Source organism: Equus asinus, chromosome 10, assembly GCF_041296235.1.
Source record: "Equus asinus isolate D_3611 breed Donkey chromosome 10, EquAss-T2T_v2, whole genome shotgun sequence".
NCBI lineage: Eukaryota > Metazoa > Chordata > Mammalia > Perissodactyla > Equidae > Equus > Equus asinus.
Genome location: NC_091799.1, coordinates 60010413 through 60034935, shown reverse-complemented (window position 1 = coordinate 60034935; position 24523 = coordinate 60010413). Strand labels below are relative to the sequence as shown.

Genomic DNA, 24523 nt, shown 5'->3' with positions numbered 1-24523 from the left:
GCTTTTAATCTAATGCATGTTTTATTAAAGACACCGCTGTTCACTGTAGTCAATTGCAGTGGAAGCTTCAGTGAAACAAGTTACTGGACTCCCAGTTAAAGCTCCCAAACCAGGCCTTATAATACAGGAATCGTTAGCCTTGGCATAGTACTTCCTGCTCCCACCCTCTAAACCACCCGAGAGCCAGAGAGCAAGGGTACTTGCTAATTGCCCCAAATGGTATAATGTTCCTCTTCTTCCTGTAGCTTATCCATGAAGGAATGTCAAAGGGGCACAGCATTTGTTAGGATATGTCCAGTTGTAAGTAACAGAAAACCCAACTCAGAGGTTTAAACAATAAAGGCAATTAATTGTCTCATGTAACCAAAACCACATGGGTTTGGCTGACCCAGGGACTCAATGTGAGAAAAGAGCCCAGTTTCTTTCTGCCTCTCAGCTCTGCCATCTGCAGTGTCCTCTTCATCACAAGGCAGACTCTCATTGTGGTTCTAAGATGGCTGACTATCAGCTGATCCAGGCCTGTGCTTTCCTCTACATCCAGGAGGAGACAGATAGCTTCAAGCAAGAATTTGAAACTCACCCTGATTTGACATGCTTAGGTCATATGCTTAGCCCTTGAACCAATGATTGCAGCTAACCAATCAGGGGCTGTCTCTGGTGCTGGGGTAGGGTCAAACATCTCTGAAGCTCAGGGCCTGTATGGAGAAACTAATATATGGATAACCTTGGAAAGGAGTAAGGGAGGAATGGATCCTGGTAGGCAGCAACAAATATCCATTATACTCATGAGGTGGTTTGGAAGTTGTAGAGGATGAGGTTATGTGACCTTAGCTATGTGTTCCCAAAAAGTAAATGATGGTTATAAGGTGCAATATATTAAGGAGGAATTCCATTCCAACTATGGGGCACTCACAGGAATCCAGAAATATCCAGCTCTCATGGAGACTGGTACCTGAGGGATACGGCACAGCTCTAGGGACAGGGTTTGTTACTAACCCTTTCAGCAGCAAGAGCTCACCAACACCCCACCCACCACCGCCATTATGCTCATTCAGCAACTCTCCCCTCTACTTCTCACTTTCTTTTACTGCCAACAAATCATTTTACTCTCTCTGGTTTTCCATGTGTTTATGCACATGTTCTGCTGCCTTATTGCTTGTAAACCATAATTTCAGCTTTCTCATGACCCCTGTTTCTTCACGGCCTCTTCATGTATGTCCATTCAAATTCTGGTCTACCCAGTAAGTGCTCAGTTCTATCAGTTTTGGGAAGCTATATGATGAGAAAATTCTGTAGCTGGGCTTTGAAAATTGACAATGATTTGGAGAGAAAGAAGAAAGTCATGGTATTTCTGGGATAGAAAAACATAACGTGAAGATGTTTCTGGGGAAGGAAGATGACTGATTTGCCAGAGCAGCGGAGCAGGTCAGAGATGATCAAGAGAGCAACAATGTGGGAAAAGTAGAATGGCACTGATTACAGAAGGTTTGGAAATAAGGATCTCTTGAAGGCTTCTGAGCAAAGCACTCATCTGGCCTCTTCATTATTTCTATAGCCAAGTCAGCTTCATTTGAACCTTTATCTTGCTTTTACCCAATAGCCAGATACTTCTTGTTCCTAATCTCCCCCCATTTGTTCTATCATGCCAATTCTGGGTGAACCCTGTTGGACTGGAGATTAGAAGTAAGTAGCAGCACTCAGCTATGAGACATAACATTTGCAGTGTCCTACTGATAAATTATATCAGCAGCTCTCAACACTATCAGACTCTGTCCCTCATTTTATAAGAAATGTTTCTATAATTCTCCCTTTACCATTTTGAAATAAAATTCATATATGATGGGTCTACATACCTAATTGTATGGGATGAATTTTATCTCCTACCCCCCAATTCATGTGATGAAGTCCTGAACCCCAGTACCTCAGAATGTGATCATATTTGGAGATAGAGTCTTTAGAGACGTAACTAAGTTAAATGAAGTCATTAGGGTGGGACCTAATCCAACATGACTGGTGCCCTTATAAGAGGACAAAATTTGGACACAGACACATTCAGAGGAAAGACAGTGTAAAGACAGCCATCTATAAGTTAAGAAGAGAGGTCTGGAACGGTACTCGGAGGAAACCAACCCTCCTGACATCTTGGTCTCAGACTTCTAACCTCCACAACTGTGAGAAAATAAATCTCTGTTGTTTAAGTTTCCCAGTCTATGGTATTGTGTCATAGTGGCCCTAGCAAACTAATCCACTATATATAATGCCTTTACTGTAATATAAAGAAGAAATGAATGGAATGTAACTTACAATAAAATCTGTATTTCCACGTCTAAAGGCTCAGGCACAACTATACCAAAAGACATAAGATTTACACCAATACTGTGCATGCACTAGCTATCAATCACTATGGAGTAACAGTACAAACACAGGCTGGCATAGACCGTGTGCAGTATTGGCAACTCAAATATAGCCTCGAGCAAGATTACCATTGGTACATGATTTTCTGAAAGAGTGAAAAACTCTTGGTAAAGTTCCAAACAAAACAAAGAACAATCTTCCTTCAATTTACATGGTAGTTACATTCCTGGGAAATTCAAGAGACCCGTTGTACCTGTTTTTTTACCACAGGAACAGGTGCCAGGTGCAGATAATTATAAATACGTTTTTCATTTACATGAACGTCCTGTGGAACATTTGAAAGGCACAGACAGTCCTTCATTTTTCTGTATGTGTTAAAGGATGTCAGCATGTCTAGCATCCCTGGCCCACAAGCCTCAATGCCATAGGGTACTCAGTCATCACGACAACCAAAAATGTCCCCTTATTTCCAAAATATGAGTACTACTTTTGTTGAGAACCAGTGAGACATAAGAAAATAAAAGATATAATTTTTTTTCTAAAGATTGGCACCTGAGCTAACAACTGTTGCCAATCTTTTTTTTTCTGCTTTTTATACTCCCCAGATCCCCCGAGTATATAGTTGTATATTTTAGTTGTGGGTCCTTCTAGTTGTGGCATGTGGGACACCGCCTCACCATGGCCTGATGAGCAGTGCCATGTCCGCGCCCAGGATCCGAACTGGCGAAACCCCGGGCCTCTGAAGCGGAGCGCGCGAACTTAACCACTCTGCCATGGGGCTGGCCCCCTAAAAGATATAATTTATGTCTACCTTTTGCTGTGGGGCGAGCCCCCTCCCCATTCCCTGCTGAACTCCTCCTGCCTGGAGGCAGAGAGCTAGGGACTGGGTCACACGGGGCCACACAGCAGGCAAGTCAAGCAAATGATGGGCATCTTCCGAACTGGTATTGCTGAAAGTCAGTCTTAACACTGCCCTTAAGCCTCATGTGTTAAAAGGCTCCTTTGTTTGCTTGAACTTCAGTGGTCTCAAGGTGCTCCAAGCTTGGTAGAGCCCAGCAGCTGTGAGCATGCCTTTCTCTGTGTATGTTTTTGTGTGTATTTGAGGGTAGGAAAGAGCTAAGGTGCTGCCATGATTGCTGAGGCAGTAATGGGCCAGAGCACAGCCCCAGAGAAACATCCTGACAAATCTTGCTGTTTATTTCTCTGCTCCTGTTCCTGGACTATGGAACATTCATTGTTTGAGAAAATCACATGAACCAACAATGTTCCCCTAGAAAGCTATGATTTCTAACAATAAGTGGGTCCTCAGTGCTGCACCCGATCCTGTTGCTCCACTCTGCTGTCACCCAGGCACGTTCCCCACAGTGCTTACTCTCAGCCTTTTCCATTCTTTTCAAGCACTCCAGTTCCACCTTGTTGTTTCATGCTCCATGCAAGACTTTTGTATATTTTTTGAGACGACCAATATCGTTGTCCAGAAGAACTACCCTCCTCCTCATCTCAAATTCTCTTCTCCTCTTGCACAACAGGAAGAAAAGTCTACTTGTGCTGCCTGTTTCTTCCTCTTCCAAGGAAACATGCTCCATTGACTAAAGAGCTTCAGTTTTTCCCTTTCAACTGCATTCTCCCCTCAGCTTTGCCTGACGATGTGCTGTATGAGTTAGCACCCTTTTGCTGCAAGTAGTAGAATCCAACTTGAAAGCACTTCAGCCAGCAAAGGAGATTTGACTCTAAGGAATGAGGGATGGCTCAAAAAACCCAATGATAGGAGTGCCATGGGTCTCAGGAAAGGACTTGAATAAGAATTGCAGAGCTATCAGTGCTCTTTCCACCCTCCTTTGCAGCTCCTCTCTGCTTCATTTTTCTCTTTCCTGTACGCTAGCTTCTTGTGGCTTCCTGTCCACATGGCAGACTCTCGATTCCAGGAAAGAGAACGTAAGTAGCTTAGCTTAGATCAAGTACAATTTCCTGGCAAAGTCCAGCTAAAATGGCTTAACAGAGACTAGATTTACCCTCTTGCCTGAAAAAACTAAGCACACAAAGTCTAGAAACAATGGGTTTCATACACGGATATCAGGTAGTAAAGGACAGGGATCCTGGAGAGAGGGGAAACAGATGAGGTGAGCCTTATGATTGCCCCAGATTGCTGCCTGGACAGAGTTTCCAGACTGGGGAGGAGGAACCCAGGTAGAGCCGAGTGGTCTCCCTGAGTTGAGAAGAGAGCTGGAAGTCCAGGGAAGTCCTGGTGGCTAGAGGTAGCAGGACAGAGTACCAGAAAGAAGAGAGCCGGAGAGAGAGGGAGATAGAGAGAGAGAGACAGATCGATCTGGATCTCCAGAGGATCTCCTTGAGTCTTCAGCGGGGTACTGATCAATACATGCCTGTAAGGAAAGTACTGGACGTCAGGAAAAGAGCCACCTAAAAGGAGCAGAGGGTACATTCCTTGGAGTTCTCATAAGGCCTGGAACAATTTGTCTCCACCAGTCAGGATGGTAAGCCTTGTAATTTACAAGGGACCCAGAAGAGGACTCAGGAGGGTATCACCTCAGTAGAGGGGAAAAATTTAATCCTCAGGTCTGCTCTGGTCCTGCCTAACACGCTTAAAAGCAAACCTGAAATAATCCAACTCTTTCTAAGTAACTTAAGTGCATTCCAGAATAAACCTCAAGAATATTTATGGGAATACAAAAATACCCAACACCCAACACGGTAAAATTCACGATTCTGGCATCCAATCAACCCTCTGGTCAAGGGAAGGACGCAGAAAATGAAGAGGAAGGAACAATGTTCTAACCATCTCAGAAATTCTATGAACGTTTCCGTCGCCTCCTCTCCCATCTTAAGGCTATTATTATTCTCTTCTTTACACATTGAAGTCTTGTTTGACTTATTACAACAAGCATCCATTACTATTGTTATTTTGAAAGACTTTATAAACAAATGAATCACGAAAATGGAAATACCAACCAGAAAGGGGACAAGAGAAGTTTCTGCACACCTTAAAACTGATGAAGGTCTTTCTCCCTGCTTCCTTTGCCTCCTTCCCTTTCTGCCTGTCTCTCCAGAGATTCCTCGCTTTCCTTACCTGAATCTCTTGCCTTTCCTTCCCTTTCCAGGTTGTTTTAACTGAACACAAGAGTGCATGACTAGTTTTTGGAGAAAATTTTGTTTCTTGTCTTTGATTTTTAAATAGGCAGATTTAAATGTTTCACGTGTACTTCTCAAAGAAGGGGTTACTTCTCAACACCCCCTCACTGGTGGTTCAGCGCCTTTTGTCCTGCCCACTACCCCACTCCCTGGTTCAACGCCCCGCGGTGGGTAAAGTCTTGCCCAGCTCGGCTCTCTTTGCCTGGAACCCACCTGCCCTGTCCCTGAGTAAGGAGAACTGCAACTTCGCCAGCATCTGTCCAGACGGCGAACACGTCTTTTCCTTTTCCTTCAGGTGAAATCTCTTTCTGGAGTGGGGACAGCTACGATCCCCAGGCTGGTGATGAAGAGAGGGAAAGTGGAGGGGTGTCAGGAGAGCGTGAAGAAAGCCGACGGACGGAGAAGGAGAAGAAGAACAGGGCAGGAGACCGGCAGATAAAGGAATCACTCAGTAGCGAGAGAGAGAAAAGCGCGAGTAAAGCAACCAGACCATGCGCACGGGCGGAGGAGAGAGAGCGCAGAGGCGGCGCGAAGCCTAAACGCCTGGGCAGTCAGACCCCAGATCAGAAGAGGCGACCCGGGCGGAGGGGTCCGCGGGAGCTGGCGGGGCGGGACCTGTGAGGTCCGAGGGCAGATCCAGGGCTCGCGCGCCCCTGCCCGCAGCGGCCCGCGATGAGCGAGGCGAGCCGGGTGTGCTCCGGCTACTACAGCCTCAACCACAGCTTCGTGGAGCCCTTCCAGTGCCCCCGGCGCGGCGAGGGGGCCGCCCTCCTCTACTGCTGCGGCTTCGCCGACCTTAAATACTGCTGCAGCGAGCCGGGCAGCTACTTCCCCTACAAGCACAGCTACATGTGGAGCCTCAGGTGGGCAGGGCAGGGGGCTGGCGAGCCGGGGTCTAGGGAAGCGACGAGCAGTGTCACTCCGGGAGGAGGGAGGTCGCTGGAGTTCCCGCGAACCGCTCAGGTCGGGTCTCTCCCGAAGGACACGGAGCCTCCGAGGGCGGGTGAAGGCCCTGCGGAGAAACCTCCCCAGGCTCGGAGCTCCTCAGGGAGCCAGGACTCGCGTGGTGCCGACCCCGTCCGGCGAGGGTCGAGCTGTGGTCGCCAGAGGCGTGAATCCGCCCGGGGACCCAAGGCGAGGCGCGCGCGGGAGGAGCGCAGGCTCTGCGCCTAGGGCGCACCCAGGCTGGCCCGGCTCAGTTCCCCGCCCGCCCCGCGGGAACAGACTGCTCTTTGCTCTCGCCAGGGCCCAGTTCCAGGCAGGTAGCTCTGCTGGCAGAAAGAGAAGACACGCAGATAAGTTAAGGAGGAGGTTTTAATTGTCTTTTTGATTCGTTTGGGAATTTGGTGTATTTGAATAGAAAGGGGCTCCTTTGGGACTCATTTTTAAGGCATAACCAAGGATTAGATTATTTTAAATCTCATTGGGCGTGAGAAGGAAGTGACTGTATCTTTAAAATATCAAAAAAAGGGTGTGCGTGTGGGTGTCTGTGTTTGTACATGTGTGTGCGCGCGCGCGATGGCGCTTTATAATTTGCCTTTTTCAGGTGATCTGACACTGACCTCGAACCGAATTGGAGACCCATAGACAGATAGAGTTTTAGATGCTATTATTACACACCGTAGAACCTTTCTAGGACACCCTCCTTCTCCACACCTGAGCCACTTGACCATTACTGGGAAGTGAAGAGACCTTCTAAGGTGGAGTCTTTCTTGACTCTTTTTCCTATGATGGGAATTTTACTTATTCCAACTAGTTATTTATGTAGATAGTTTCTTTATGAAGTGCTTTTTCCTCCTTTTGTACTCCGAAGGATTGCAAATTTTGAACATGATTCTTTCATTTTGCCTGGAGAATGAATGGAGTATCACAATTACAAAAAACTCCCACCCCACCTTAATTTGTTTCTTACGAACTAATTATCTTATGTCTGGATAAGAGAGAGAGGGAGAAATAGAGAGACTCTGCTGGTAAGAGGAAGAGTATTATTTATCCCAATTTCCTAGCATGATCCAGAATTTGGCACACATGCCAAGTCTACAGCAAATGACTTTAAATATTGCGTCTTGAATCAGTAAAATATTTTTTAATGTATTGCAAGCTTCAAAAAAATCTCAAAAGGAGTGCCCTTTTAAAATTAAACCAGCAAAGTTGTGTTGTGCCAAAGTGGGCCATAACCTCAGAAAATTATGACAGCTTATCCTTATTATTCAGGGAAGCAATCTGTACTGCACTGGTGTCTTATCTGGCCTTTTGGAAAATAATATAGTAACCCAGCTCCGAGTCTTTGGAGGTGTTAATAATGGTGGCAGTGCCTCCAACAGAGACTGGAAACTCTTAAGTCAGACTCGATTGGAAAAGTGCCTGGGATTCTCGGATCCCTAAACGGTTCTGAAATGACAAGCAGCAGAGGATACAAAACTTTCCTAAGGTTTATGAGGGCACAAAGGAATGAACAGCTTGCTGGGGTCTTCATTCAGCACTGACGAAATGGACAGTGCAGCTTAGTTCCTGGAAACATAGAAATCATTTCAACTGATAGCCTCAGCTGGCAGTGTTAGACCTGGGCTTCTTGTTAGCTGTTGAGCTCTGAGAACACAATGAGGAGGTAAGATTTAGAGCTTCATTTCGCTCGTGTTCTTTGCTCTCCACCCCTAATTTAAAATAGTCCAATTGCAAAAATATTCCAGAAGTCACTGGATTTGTTCTGAGATCCTGCAGCTGCTGGAGAAAGACACAAGCATAGCTACTACCAGGTAAGTGAAGTTGCCGAGTGGAAGAATTGCTGCATTAACGTGACAGCAGCTTCAGACCCTCTCTCAGGGACTGAAAAGCATACTGCCATACGGTGCCATGAGGAACTTAATTCATCCTCTTCTGTGTCTGGATCACTCTCTTCTTTTCTTCTCTTACAAATCCCTAACCTCTTAGGGTTTCCTTCGTTAACCTTCTTCAGGACCTAGGAAAATAATGCTTGTTGCACAGGGTTATGCATGAGTTCAGTAAGTATTTGTTGAAATGAATATTTTAGGAGATTCCTAGAGCTCCATCTTTATCTAGAGTTTTGTATGCATAAAGCGTTTCAATAAAGTGGAACTGTGTCATTGAAACAGTTTGCCAAGATTATGAAGAAATTTTAACAGAAAGCAGAAATGGCATGCTTTGTTTTTCCTTCAAACCATGTGACCTGGTTTTTAAATTGTATACATTAAAAGCCCATAATATATATGTTGAATTTAGTTGACAATTTTACTTTTAAATTGACTAAATTACTTTTTCACTTCGAAGATTTTTTAATAACTTGGTTTTTGTTTCAGGAATTTTTCCAGATGTCTGGCCTTCTAGCTGCCTTGTGCAGCACATAATATTAAGTGGATTATGTTCCCATGTGTCTTCCTTTAGTCCTAACCCTCCCTGACACGTATGATCTACGAAAGTCAGCTTTAGGCAAACAAGCATGAAAGAGGAGTTGCCAGAACCCTTGGAAGAGAGTGCACCATGTGAAGGCAAACTCTAATCTAAATATCTAACTAAATACAGACTCGAGCCACAACATTACCCAGTCCTCACTCATGCAGACGGCTGGGGGATCTGGGCTGACATTAATAAACCAAGCACAAGAATCTCTGGAAGTCTGGCTCCATGTCTGTGGCTCAGGAGGCAGTCTCTAAAATGAAGGAGCACTTTATCTCCTCAAGTCAAGGATAAGTGGGACGTGCTTAGCCCCTCACTTTTAATTCTCTTCTCCTTCCTCCCAAGGCAGTGACACACCTAGCATCCTTAGTCAGTTTCTCCCTTGGCTCCCTTTTGGTACATGTCAAACTTGTCAGGGCCCTTGTCTCTGGGAAATAGCAGAAGCCTAGAGGCAAGCCAAGAAGATAATGAAGAAAAAGATCATTACTTTTCAATGATCACTTCAATGATCATTACTTTTGAATGATGATTACTTTTTAATTACTGCAAGTGGATCAATAACCAGTCAATTATGATTTGCTTCTATTTATGGAACATTTACTACAAGCTAAGTACTCTATTAAGCACTGTAATAAGTGTGCACAGCACTAAGGGAAAGTCAACGGAAGTATCTGCTCTTGATCAGCTTAAAATCTCTGTATATTTACACACTCACACATACATATGGTTCATGAAAGTAAAGTACATATGTTTGTTTGTATTTTAGTCTTTCAAGATAATTTTTTTCTAATCTTCCATTCCCTTTAAAACTATTAAGTTCACAGGTTTATGAAAACTATGTTTTCAAACATCAGCTGATTAGCCTTATAGGTAACTGTATCAGACAAAATTATTACAAATTTAGTGCAGAGCAAATATCAGATATTCACTTTATCTTTAGAGAAAAGTACAAGGGTTTCTTCCTTAAGGCTAGCAGCCATTGGTGTTATGCTCTTTTAGAAAGGAAAAACTCAGACTGAACATGAACTTTATATAAATTTCATAAATATTGCCTTCCTTTAATTAAACCTTCTTCTCTTTTGTAATAGTTGTGGTTTTGTATATTAGTAAATGATATCTCCAATACATGTCTCCAAAGGAAAATTCTACATTCTGTTAAACATTTGTTTCACTACTTTTGCAGAGGTAAATATTTTTCTGTTCTTCTTCTATTGGTGAATGTGACCTTTCCTCCTAAAATATGTTAATAATAGAGGCTTATGTGATTGTGATGTTCTTGAACTATCCCTAAGGAATCCTGTGACCTTTTACCTGTGATATGAAATCACATGGTATTTTATACGAATATTAACATATAAATGTATAGAGAAAATATGATAAGGATTTGATGTTAGGTAGAAAAAGATGAGCTGTACATTTCGATCATATACTGTATATACTGAAATGTAATTTAGTTATGAATGACTGAAGCAAGAATTAACAATGTTTAAACCTTCTCTTTAGTTTATGTGCAAACAATCACTGTTTCTTCTGTTTTCCTCAGCATTGGTGCCCTGATCGGATTGGGAATTGCTGCCCTTGTTTTACTGGCCTTTGTCATCAGCGTCTGTGTCCTTTGCTATTTATTTCTGTATACAAAGCCTCAAAGATTAGACACTGGCCTTAAGCTTCAAAACCTAGAGACTTCTTCCACTCCAGAAGGTAATCAGTATCCATTATTTGTAGCCAATTACCTGTATTTTATTCAAAAGAATAACCTGTACCTGGGTAACAGATCATACTGTTAACAATGAATGCTTTCTAAAAATTCAATTTATTATGTGTCTTTGTAAAAATTCATGTTAAATTAGACCTTTGTGATGAAATGCCTTACAGAAATTGAGCCCAAGAAAAAATAGCAGCAGGATATAAATGTTCTCATGAAAAATAATACATCGATCTAATAAATCCACTTTAATATATATATGTCACTTTCACTTATAAAGGTTTATCCTCTTGCAATTTTTAAATTTTGTTTTCGATGGAGTCAAAGAAGTCAAATAAACAGAGGAACAAAATACCTGATAATTAATTCTTAGTGCTGCATTGTTCGAGATTGGTTAGTCAATGGTCATTAAGCATTTACCTGTGTGCCTATGGTGTGCAGGATTCGAAGGAGTATAGGATAATTTAGAGGGATATAAAAGAAATAGAAAAAGAAATAGAAAACAGTCTCTGTTCCCGAATAGATTACAAACTAGTTAAGGTATAGTGGTGTGTGTGTGTGTGTGTGCGTGTGTATTGTGACTATAAAGTTGAAATGTTTCTGTACAGTTTGTGGAAGTGGATCTTATTGTTATCTCAATTATAAAGTGCTACACAAATGCCAATTGTTATCATCATGAAACTCAATCATAAAGAATTGTTAAAATTTTTGTGAATGTCTATTAGTGTATTTTAAAAGTAATAATAATGAGTTTTATTTTGAGACATATATTTAGAATATATTTTAATAAAAATTTAGAATATAAATTTAGAACAAGATACAGTGCTCACTAACTTCCATTTAAAAGGAAAATGAGGGGCCAGCCCAGTGGCACAGTGGTTAAGGTCATGCATTCCGCTTCAGTGGCCTGGGGTTCACAGGTTCAGATCCCGTGGACCTAGGACCTAGCACTGCTCGGTCAAGCCATGCTCTGGCAGCGTCCCACATAAAATAGAGGAAGATTGGCACAGATGTGAGCTCAGCGACAATCTTCCTCAAGCAAAAAGAAGAAGATTGGCAACAGATGTTTGCTCAGGGCCAATCTTCCTCACACATACACAAATAAAAGAAAGAAAATGAAAAACTTAAAAAAAAAATTAGAAAATTCTCTGTCCATATGCTCTATTTTCTTCCTATTTCTTCTGTCTATGTTCTTCCCTGGTCACTTTATCTACATTTCTAATTTCCCTTCAACATTTCATACCCCCTTCCTGCTTTATTTTTCTCCTAAGCATTTACCACTAATATACTCTATATTTTACTTATCTATTGTCTAACTTTTCTCCACTCTAACTAGATAAGCTCCAGGAAAGTAGGAATTTCCTTCCTGTTTGCTCACTACTTTATCCTTAGTGCCTAGAACACTTCACAACTGTTTGTTGAATGAATTGAATGGAGTAGCCCTGCATCTCTATTGTAGGTGATCAAAGGAGTGTTGTTTACTGTCACCATGAGAGTCATCACACATCCACTGAGTGGCTCCTCTGTACAATGCACTGTGCTAAATAAAAATTGGTTATATTTCCTGATTGATTCCAGGGGCTGCTCCAAAAGGTTATTTCACGTTGACTCTGAGAACCTGGCAACAGAATTCATTGGCTTGTTGATTCAAGTCTTGTAGTCTTAATGCTGTTTAGCCAAGGACATCCAACAATGCAGCTCCTATGGAGTTAGAGGAAGCCACTTCCTTGTAATGCAATGTCCCCACTCCGCCCCTCTCAAAAACATGGCGTTCATCAAGTCAGTAAATTAATTTGCTACGCCTTTCCTGAGTGCTTGCTATTGGCAAGGTAGGATTTTATATGATTGCTGCCTCACTGCTGCTTTCAAATCAGGTGATTTTGGTCCCTTGGATTGATTTTAACCAAATCAGACATAGTGGAGAGCCCCCCCAAAAATAGGTAATCCAACTGTCATGAGAATAGGAAGGGAAAATGGTTTATATTTGAAAGCAACCCTTTGAAGTGATAATTAAAAAACATTGCCATACTGGTTGTTAAATATGCATGCTCCATTCCAATGATCTCCCACCTAGGAATAGATGCCAGTGTTCTAGCTATTGAGAAGACAAGTCTGTATTTTGTTTAAGGAATGCCTTAAAGGTTAGGGACATAACAAAATATTTGCATAATAATCAAGCAAGTAAAAGTTGCCTCAGAGGAAAATTGGTATCATCAGTTACCACTCCTTTCTTTCAAAACCATCTGTTTGTAAGAGTCAACCGCCCGTCCTTTTAGATTAATTTTTGTACTTGAGACTGTTCTCATCACAGGCGATTTGAATGGCCTAAAGGGAAACGTGTTTTGTGTATGTATTAAAACTGACTTAAGGGACTGGACTCTTTGTTTCTGTAAATAACAGTAAGTCTAATCCTAGACTATTTTGCCAAGATTTTTCCTTCATGTATCTTTATTCTATTGGGTTGCATTCTTTTTAATGTAGACAATTTAAGGCTTTATACATGTTGAATTGATCTTGAAAAAAACCAAGTCTCTGGCAGTGACCGTGGAGTTTAATTGGCTGCTTCCTGGGCTCACTTTGTTCAGAGGTCCTATTGTCAAGCAATTGATTGGCCTTTAAATTGTGTCCCCTAATCATTTTCTTCTTTTTTAACTTTTGTGTTTTGAGTTCTGCATGTTTTAAATGCCAATGTTTAAAAGAATCCTATGGCTTGTAAATTGTACTCTATAGGATGTACTGTTCTGAGCAGAAAATGGCTGTGTGAAGGGCATCTTTCTGAGCAGACACTCACTCCTGAGAGTGAGGGCTCGTTTCATAAAATGGGGAAGAATTAATGGCTAATAGAGGAGCACATACAGGGTTGAATGCTTTAGATCTCTGCTTCTCAAACGTTTCCATTGGAGAATCCTTAAAGGTAGGTAAGAAAGGAATTTGTGTCTCTGAAATTCCAAGGCCTAGAGTGGAAAGGTCTGCTTTAAGCCCTATGAGCTTTCACTTATTAGCAGTTGCCCACTTTGTTTTCAAAATTTATGGGAATTTTCAATTTGACTGCATAATATAATGGCAAGTTTTACTCTGATAATAACATCTTTTCCTTCCTATTTCTGAGTACAATTGATGCTCCAGGAAGATAAAGCATGTTCATCCTGTCGTTTTGAGTATCTGTTGACACCCTGGGGTTGTGGAGAGAGGTGGAAGATCGAGGAGAGGGCTTCTTGGAAGTGGAGTTTGTGACGAAAGTGAAGAGGGCAGGTAGTAGAGCTTCTTGGCACAAATGAAATAATCATAACAGACAACTCCAAGCTTGTATTTGCTGGTCTCTTTTGTAAATGCAGGGGATATAAATGGGAAGAAAGATAAGCCAATCAGCAGTAAGGTACAGTTGTCTAGAGAGAAACGTAAATTATGTACGGAACACTGAGCAAGAAGGCAAATTTGAAGATCATATGATCATTTATTCTGCCTGTGAGCAAAACAGGACTTGGACTGGCTGAGAACGGTCTGCCATATTTCTTCTTCTTAGAAGACATCCTCACTTCCCCAGAAAGAAAATCTTTCTTTCAATTCACTTTCATTGTAGAAAAATTAGAAAATACACAGAAACAAACAAACAAATAACGTCATCCATGATCTCACCACACAGAGATAACGGATATTAATACCATGGTGAATATCCTTCGCTGATTTTTTTCTGTGCATCTATAGATACATGTATATAACAAAATCGGGGGGAAATGAGTCTTAACGTGCTCACTGAACATATTGACATATTTGTTTGCCAATAAATAAATACCTTTGCCATCATTTTTAATGGTTCCATTTTATTACCTTGATGGAGGACTATTTTTTATTCTTTTATTTTGATATAATTTCACACTTCCAGAAAAGTTGCAAGAAAAGTATGGAGAAGGTTTATGCTTTTTCCCAGATTTACTAATTGTTAATATTTTATCTTGTTTTCTTCATCATTGACTTTCTTTCAATGTGTATTTTCTGAATCGTTTGAAAATAATTTGAAGATATCATGCCTTTTAACCATAAATATTTTAGTATGTATTTCCTAAGAACAAGAATTTTTTTCTTACATAATTATAGTACATTTATCAAAGTCAGGAAATGTAACATTGATACAGTAATATTATCTAATCTGCAGTTCATATTCAAATTTTGCCAATATTCTTACTAGGTATTTTTTTCCTATCTAGGATCTAGTCCAGAATTACATCTTGTAATTAGTTGTCATACTTCTTTAGTCTCTTTTAATTCTCGTTTTTTGTCTTTCATGATCTTGACATTTTTGAAGAGTAAAAAAAAAGAGTACAGCGTCCCTCAATTTAAATTTGTCTGATGTTTTCTCATGATTGGAGAGAGATTGTGCATTTTGACAGGAATACTATGGAGGTGATATTCTCAGGGCATCATATCAGGAAGCATGTGATATCGAGCTGTCGCATTATTGGTAATACTAAGTTGGATTCTTTGGTTGAGGTTGTGATATTGTAAAGTCACTATTTTTCCCTTTGTCATTCATTACTAAGTAATTTGTGGGGAGGTACTTTGAGATTGTGAAAAAAATCCTGTTTCTCCTCAAACTTTCACCCATTCATTGATGGCTCTTGATTGAATTTTTTCATCCAAAATTTCAAAATAATTTTAGAATTATTATTATTATACTTGTAAAATGGTGGTTTTCTAACCGTATGATTCCTTCTACATTTATTGGTTGTTATTCTGCTACAAGGAAGAGCTTTTCTTTCTCTCCTATTTATTTACCTATTCATTTATGTATGTACTTATTTATATCAGTATGGACTCAGATTATTTATTCTAAAATAGTTTATTATGATCATTGTGTATTCCGATCCTTAAATTGTCTCATACTTGGCCTGTGGGAGCCCCTTTAAATTGAGTCCTGTGTCCATCGTTTTTTGAGCACTTTTTTGCTTTTTGTTACAAGATGTTCCAGGGCATCCCGTACTTTCCTTGTTCCAGCCCTGGAATCTGCCGTTTCTCTAAGAAGCCTGGTTCATTTTAGTTGAGAATGGTGTTTAAAACCAAAATCTGAGTACACCATATTTTATTAAATTATTGACTTTGAGCTAGCTTCCATTTCTTCTATTACACATGTACATTGAACATCTTAGTATTTTCTTAGTATATATCTCTGGAAGTGGAATTGCTGACCAAATGATGGGCGTATATTAAAGGCTTTGAATACAAGTTGGTAACTACACTCCAGAAAAGCACTATTTCATGGGTATTATTATTTCAAAAGCTATATATTTTACTAATTTCATTAAGAGAAGTAATATAGTGTTTTATTTTAAATTCATCTAATTAGGAGCGAGAGTGGACATTTTAATGTTTATTTGTCATTATTTCTTTTGTTGCATATTGTTGCTCCTATCTTAGACACATTTTTCTATGGGAGTATTCATTTTTTTTTTTTTTAAAGATTTTATTTTTTCCTTTTTCTCCCCAAAGCCCCCCGGTACATAGTTGTGTATTCTTCGTTGTGGGTTCTTCTAGTTGTGGCATGTGGGACGCTGCCTCAGCGTGGTCTGATGAGCAGTGCCATGTCCGCGCCCAGGATTTGAACTAACGAAACACTGGGCCGCCTGCAGTGGAGCGCGCGAACTTAACCACTAGGCCACGGGGCCAGCCCCTGGGAGTATTCATTTTTCATTGCTTTATAAAAACTTTGCATCCAGTAACTAAAAGCTTTTTCACATGTTGCAAATGTTTTTCATAGTTGTTTCCTTTTTAATTTTGTATGTGTCAATTTTTCAACTGTAGAAGTTTCTCCTTTTGTGATTTCTCTCTTTAGTTTCATTCTTAGAAATTTCTTACCTCACTATAACATGCATTCACCTATATTTTCTTCCACATTTTTTCATTGTTTTTATATTTAAATCTTTAACAATCCTGGAATTTTAATTTTGGTGTAAAGCGTGAGGTAGGGATTTGCCTTTATTTTTATTTTGCAAATAATGAGCCAGTTGCCCAAATATTTATTCGATAAACCATCTTTCTCTTGCCAATTTAAAATGTCACCTTTGTCATAAACTAAATTCTTATTTATACTGAGATCTGCTTTTAGACTTTCTGTTCTGTAAAATTTTTCACTCTGCATATTCTTAAGCTAGTAATATACCCTAAAAATTACTGTAGGTATATAATTTATTTCAATATCTGATTAGGCAAGACTTTCTCTTCCCTCCCATTATGCTTTTTTTCCAACGTTTCTTGGCTACTCTTTTAATATTCAGGTTTCCAAATAAACTCTTGAGTCACATTGTCAAATTTTTAAAAATCAAGTGGTATTTTGGTGGGTTTCGTATTAAATATATAGATAACTTTGGGAGCTATTTTTCTTAGTAGCCTTAATACCACTCCAACAAAACTCTGTTCAAAAGTCTTATTAATTAGAAAAAAAAAAGTCTTATTAATTAGGCTGCCAAATTATTTTGTAGCACCATTCTTTGTTTCAGAAAGGCTTTATGAACTCACTGAGATCTTAGCAGAAGATGGGATCATTTGAATTCAATGGCAGAACAGGCCATTTTTGCCTCCTAAAGGGACCTTTCTACTTAAAATAACATTTTTGTTCCTGGAATGTAGAAAATCACATTTCACAGCAGAGCTACGGCTACATTTAGCATTTGTGAGTCCTCCTCAGGACCCACGGTTAGGCAATCCTAGCTGATGTTGGAACCAATAAGCAAAATAGAAGCCAGTATCTCAATAAAATTCATTTAAAGGATTTTGGTGGCTGGCCCTGTGGCGTAGCAGTTAAGTTCATGTGCTCCATTCTGGCGGCCCAGGGTTTGCAGGTTCAGATCCTGGGCACGGACCTATGAACCACTTATCAGGGCATGCTGTGGCAGGCATCCCATGTATAAAATGGAGGGAGGTGGGCACAGATGTTAGCTCAAGGCCAATCTTCCTCAGCAAAAGGAAAACGGTTGGCTGCAGATGATGGCTCAGGGCTAATCTTCCTCAAAACAAAAACAAAAACAAAACAAACAAAAAATTCATTTAAAGGATTTAAAATATCAGCTGAATTCCTTTGTGAGTTATGTTAGTCATCAGTGGTTGGAAGAATTTAACAATGCAGAAAAGGAAAAGAAAAAGGCCAATTGTGGAAAAAATTGGGTAGAAGAAACATTTCTGGATAGAACTGCCTTCACTTACTGATGAATGGGCAAAGCAAAAGGGCTAGTCTAGGATGTTAACCTTCACAATGAATTTTTTACTGTATTTACTTAAGATACTTATATATCCTTTAGAGGAAGGCAGGACATTGAAGAAGGGGGCGGTCAATAGATTGGTAGGTTACTAGGCAAGTTTTGCTCATTTCTCCATTTACCTCAGATCCAGTCTTGTGCATTATATTAAATTTGAAGGGAAAACATCGTCTTGCAAATAAAAAACACTTTTAGGGTGCAAATTTAAGATTGCTTATTTCCATTAGAAGGAACTGTGGGATGAGTGGGATTTGTAAATTTTCTACTAAATAATAAAGTGAGCCAAATGATTAGTAATTAGAAGCTGCTGTAGGACTGCAGAATGGTAACACAGAAGCTAGGAGGATACAGGCAGATAAAGGCAGAAAAGCTTAATTACAGTTCTGCCAGATAGCCAGGAGATGAAGACCTGCAGAAGGCCCCAGCATTCGCTTGATATTTTGAAATGGCAGGCAAGAGCAGAGTCCATAGAAGAGTTCCAGGATAAATGGACCCCTGAGGGCTGGTTCTGAAAGTGAATGCAAAACTTAACTGTTAGCAGAAAAAATATATTGGTCTAGTTTGTGATGAAGATGGATGGAAAGATTTTGTTTGATGAATTTGATTTAAATTTTGACATAGGCCAAAGCTTTAGTTTAAATGCCAGTCTGAGAGGTATAGGATTAAAGGAAGGTTGAGATTTACATAAGATGAACCAGAACAGAAAAAAGAATGAAAATGGGATGCGAGCAGCAGAAAGAGCAATTAATGTCAACCCAGGAAACAACAGTGATGCTGGATCTTTGCAATTTGCACTCAGGTAAAGAAAAGGAGGAATTAAATAAGAAAAACTTTTAGGTGTAACAAATCCCTTGGGAGTTCAGTAGAATTACAGATTTCTTATTTAAAATGGAACCCATATTGTAACCTTGTGATAGAAAGGCCGCTGGTTTTATCCCTATTTCGTTGGTTAAGAAATGAGCTTCTATTTATTAAAGCAAAACTAGGAAAAGCTGAGATTGCTTAGACTTTTGCTTCTTTCTCTTTTAAAATCATTCCAAAGGGATGCAGTTAGCTGGACTCTGTTGTCATGATAGCCCACTCATCGAAATTGTTTTCCCATATGTCCAATTACTCTAACTTACCAGAGGGATATACACTGAAAACTCCTTTGGATTTTTATAAGCTGCAGGAAGAGAGTGAACACCAGGGGTGTTAATTTGCTAATCAAAGCTCCTGCTCCAAATGATGTCAGTAGGGTGTTTATTTATAACAAATCTTTTCTTGTTTGTGTAGCAAATTGGTCTTGTTAAGGGAACTGCCTTGCTCTATCAAGCCAATCTAAGAAATTATCTTTGGCTGCACCTACACTGGTTAGAAGGATCCAGTGGCCAAGGGAATAAGGGTCAGGCCTGGAGAATGGGGTCTTCATGAGTCCTTGATGAAGAAAAATCTATAATACTGGAACGTATTTTGCAAGCCTTTAAGTCTCAGAGGGCAGTGGACTGGTTAAAGATTTTCAGTTGTGGCCAGAAAAATAAATAATGGAAACTAGAGCTGTCAGAATGGAGATGACTTAGAGAGAAACTCAAGCTAAGTTAGAAAATAACTTCCTGAGTTTATTCCCCATAAAAAAAGACAAAAACAAAAACTGTATGTGACAAGGTAGATAAAAACACCTTGAAAATCTGATTAAAATATTACAAATTTAAGTTTGTAAAAAGCTTAGGAAACATGAAGGACTTGAACTAACCAACATTACAGTTTTCAGACTTCCAGGAAATGAAATATTAAAATTTTAGATGTTTAAAGAAAGGCTTATGTAAGATACAAATGCCACCCAGATAGTATGAAACTAATTTACATCTTATATCCTTGATCTTTTACCTTTACCTGCTATGATAAAATGAAAAATAAACCTACAAACATTTTGTTTTTTAAATGTTATATGAGGAAAATAGTTTTAAGGGCCCCCATATGGAATATATTCCATTGCTTAAGTAATTAGTAGTTAAATTTGAACCTACTATTTTTTTTAAAGTCTACTTTGTAAATAACAGTCAAGAACTTGTCAGTTCATCGAATTTTCACGCCAGCTTTCTCTGCTACATGTATCTTAAACAGCCATGCTGGCTGATTGGGCAAAGGGCTACTTGCCAGGCTAGAAAATGTTGTGCCTACAACAAATTAACTTTTGAAAATCAAATTATATGGCTGAAACATTATGATTGGATGTTTAGAAGTAGAACATTATTTTACCATCAAAAAAGTTCATAAGAAATGTAATGAAATAAAGCCATATATTGTACCTCTCTAGGCCCTACATTTTAAACTTGCAATAATTTTAATATTAGCCCAGAGAACTATACCACATGTGTTTCAGTCCTATGGGCAGGATCTGGGCTGTAGTGGGACTGCTTTCTTCAAAACTTGTAAATAATATTGCCCTTTGGGTGTCGAACTATGAAATCAACCCACAGTGGGAGATGTCCTGATTGGCCCTAGAAAGCAGTTTATATAACTACTTATAAATGGGCAAAGCCAGGCAGTATGAACACAATCAAAGGTGAGGCTTAGGCTTATCTAAAGAAAAACAAAATAAAAAATGCATATCAAGAAGACAGTCTAGATGGCAAAAAATAGAGGAAGTAGCTACTTATAATAATGGAATCTCTTGGCGAATGGGTCTCCCTTCCCCTTAGGGAGGTTCAGAGCAGACATTTCTAAAACCCGAAGGACAAGTAATAGTTATTCAAGTAAAAGTGATTGGAAAGTAAGGGCACCAAGTAGCTGGAATAGTGTGTGCAAAGGCTTGGGGCAGAGAGAGGCAGCAGGGCATGCTGGGGAACCTGTCAGTATTTCTGTTTGTCAGAAACACCAGGTATAAGGAGGGGAGGCGGGCAGGCTGAGCTGGGAGAGGGAAGCAGGGCCAGGTCCTCAGCCTAACCAAGAGGTTCAGAGTTGGGCCTAAAGGATTTTAAGCAGAGAGAAGCTGATAGTAAGCCGAAAGTACTATTATTGTATTGCTGATAATTTTGCATCCTTTCAAACTTAACATGGTATTCTGAGAACTTTCCATGTAATAAAAATTTATTGGAAATCACCTTTTGATGATACTTCATGCATGATAATTTAGCAATTCCCCTAGTATTAGAAATTTAAGGCACTTACATTTTTTGGTATTGAAAATAACCACTGAACATCTTTCTATAGAAATTTTAGATCTCATCTCTGTTGGTTTCCTTGGGAACTTTATGTTAAAATCGCATTACAGGTAGGAATGCTTCAGACTTAAAAAAAAAAAAAATGTCCATCATGTCACACCCTTGGCTAAGAAAGATTACTTTTTTCCTGTGCCTAAGTGAGTCAGGAAGAATGGCTTATTACCTTTTGAATTTACATTTCTTTCTTCCTAGTAAGACTGAAGATCTTTTCATGTTTATTAGCCATATCTTTTGTCCAGTTTTTTCACCCACTGAGAGGTGTTAATGTTTTATATATTGATAGGTAAGACTTTGTTATATATTAGACATGAATCATTTGTTCTAAACTTTTCTTCCCAGTTGGCTTCCAATCTTGTCTTTTACTAGCTACAATTTCAAAGTTTTTATTATGTCAAACTTTTAATCTTATGCTTTAATTCATTATTTCACTCAACAAATATTTATTGAACACTACCTATGTACAAGGCATTTTTTTCTAGACACATCATCAATGAATAAAATAGTAAAAGATCTCTGGCATGCAGTGCTTACATTTTAGTGACAGGAGATACACAATAAATTATAAACATAATAAATAGGTAAATTAGTATATTAGAAAATAAATACTATGGGGAAAAATGGAGAGCAAAAGGGATCGTGGATGGGGGGGAGACGTAGTTGCAATTTTAAACTCAGTTCAATTGAAAAGGTGACTTTTGAGCAAAGACTTTGAAATGAGAGAGTTACTGTGCAGATAATCTGGGAGAAGAACATACCAGACAGTGGATAGCCAGTGCAAAGGCCCTGTGGCTGGAATGTGCCTGAAATGTTTGATCAAAGAGGTTGGAGTGAATGAGGGGGTGAATAGAAAAAGATGAAGTCAAGGAGATTAATGATGTGTGTATATGAGATCACATAGGCCATTATAAAGATTTCGGTGAAAGGGAGGGTTATGAGCAGAGGATGTGATTTGACTTATGTTGTAAAGGATCACTCTGAGTGTTGTGCTAAGAATAGAATCAGTGGTAGCAGTAAAGGTGATGAGAAGTGAGTGGATTGATTCTGGATGTATTCTACAAGTGTAGTCAACAGGATTTCAGATGGATTGCATGTGGGGTGTGAGATAAAAGAATCAAGGACGACTGCAACGGGGAGAAAAAGACTGTAAGTGGAATGGGCTTTTTTTTTTTTTTTTTTTTTTCTGGGAATGATCCAAATTTCAGTTTTGGACTAAGCTGGAGATGTCTACTAGATGTCCAAGTGGAGATGTCAATTAGAAGGTTGAATCTGGAGTTCAGGAGAGGTCTGGGTTAGAGGTATACATCTGGGAGTCATCAGCATAGAGAAGGTATTAAAACCTGAGAGATTAATGAGATTAAGTAGGGAGTGACACAGAGACAGGAACCAACGGCTGAGCCCTGAGGCACTCCTAGGTCTAGGAGGCCTGGGAGAAGAAGAGGGACCAACAGGAGACGCTGAGGAGCAACGGCAACACAGGAATGAGTTAAGAAAGAGTGGCATCCTGGAAGCCGAAAAAGAAAATGCTGTTGACAGGTCAAATAAGATGTGGATTGTGACCTGGCCTGTGGATTGGCAACAGGAGGTCATTAGTGACGTCTGTGATTTCTTTCACTGCTTTACATATTTATATATTATTTAAATAGATTTAATTTGGTATATATTGGTGAACTATATGATACATTCATTATTTTCACAATTACTTTTCCAACACCATTTGGTGAAGAATAATCTATTTCTTTGCTACAAGCTTGTTAGTTGAACTTCTGATGAGCAAAGGTCCACATTCCTCTACCCTTGTGCATTTTGGACTCATTTACATAGAATGAGTGAATGAGATTACGGCACAAATGTGTTCTTTTAAAACATTACATCTAGGGCCACCGTGTGGCCGAGTGGTTAAGTTTGCACGCTCCACTTCCGTGGCCCAGGGTTTCGCTGGTTCGGATCCTGTGCGTGGACCTAGCACTGCTCGTCAAGCCATGCTAAGGCAGCGTCCCACACATAACTAGAAGGACCTACAAGTAGAATATACAACTATGTACTGAGGGGCTTTGGGGAGAAAAAGAAGGAAAAAAAAACATTGGCAGATGTTAGCTTAGGGCCAATCTTTAAAAAAAAAAAATTACATCTAAATTCCTTATGATGGTAAAGCCTTAAGGAGTGCTGCAAATTATTACGATTTGCTTTAGTATAGTTTTGTTCACTTTATGCACAGGGACAGTCACACTTTTATTTAGCAACCAAGAAACTGTTACCTTCTTATCAAATGTGTAGTTTCCTCCATGGAAGCATGGAGAAAGAAAGATAAGCAGGGACATGAAATCCTTACTTCTGTTACTCAATATTTCCCTTATTTGACTTTCAGGAGGAAATGCTCAAAAACAGGTTTGAAATGATTCGATTCTCACTCATCAACATAGTGTTATCAGGACATAATATTTTCAATATTGCTACGACATTTATTTTTTAAGCACAAATTTTAAGAAGTCCAATTTCGTCCTAATTCCAAATAATTATTTCATTTTGTTTTGTGTGTTTTCAGGCAACTCAAATAGGAGAACCAAAGCCCACAATTCCACGGCAGCATCGAATTCAACACATGAAACATCGTATGAAGCTGATGATACAATTCAAGACAAAACAGTGGACACATCACAAATAAACACTGTGTCTTATTAAAAACCCTGTGTTGGAAAAGCCCGGGAGAGAAGGAGCAATAAAAATAAAGTGTGCATTTCAAATACAGTTCTTAATAATTCTTTTCAAAAATTCGCCACTCACGAAGCAAGAAACAGCTGCATTTTTGTTCAATTAATTTATTAAACACCCACTAAGGTTTCTGATAGATTTTCATGTGCACAAGTTTACTTTTATTTGCTAATTAAGATGTTTCTGCATTACATAATACTTCAGGAGAACTTAAAGAATTTCTCAATAACACAGATAAGCAAACTATCTCAGTGAAAAACGAGAAATTTATGTCACATTACCAGCATTTCACAATTTTTGATACTTAGAGGCAGTTATTTTTATAAGAGATGGTACTGGATAGGTAAATCTCTGGGGGGAATGGTCTTATAAACTAGAGGTGGCAGATTAAGTCTCTAGAAATCAACCCATGCCTTTTTTAGAGGATTTCCTAGGCACATAAACAATATATTGCCTTTATAAAAGCCAACATTCAATAACAAAATATATCACAATATACAATCTGCATAATAAATATGTTCTGCATACCAAGGGATAACTATAACAAAAATCCTTCACTGATAAAGTTCCTAAGGAATTTGTATAGTGAAAGTTATAAAACAAGTTCTCTGGTCCCACCTAAGGCTATTGCAGCAATACCACTTAGACATCTAGAAATATAACTAGTTTCTGCAAATTATAATTGTCTTAAAAGATTTTTATTCATAAGTGTGATTTCAATTATAAGAACACAGACCCGGTTT

At 39.3% G+C, this 24523-nt stretch overlaps 1 protein-coding gene across 2 annotated transcripts; it reads left to right on the top strand.

Moving 5' to 3' along the window:
- Positions 1-5666: 5666 nt before the first annotated feature.
- SHISAL2B (shisa like 2B) lies at positions 5667-23884 on the top strand. 2 transcript variants are annotated; one of them, XM_070519594.1, is made up of 4 exons: positions 6036-6365; positions 8193-8258; positions 10460-10617; positions 23614-23884. In XM_070519594.1, the coding sequence occupies exons 1-4, from the start codon at positions 6175-6177 to the stop codon at positions 23748-23750; spliced, it is 552 nt and encodes a 183-aa protein (XP_070375695.1). In that variant the 5' UTR covers positions 6036-6174; the 3' UTR covers positions 23751-23884. The 2 variants fall into 2 exon arrangements, with proteins under 2 accessions (XP_014703997.3, XP_070375695.1); XM_014848511.3 differs by lacking the exon at positions 8193-8258 and having other exon boundaries at positions 5667-6365.
- Positions 23885-24523: the final 639 nt, after the last annotated feature.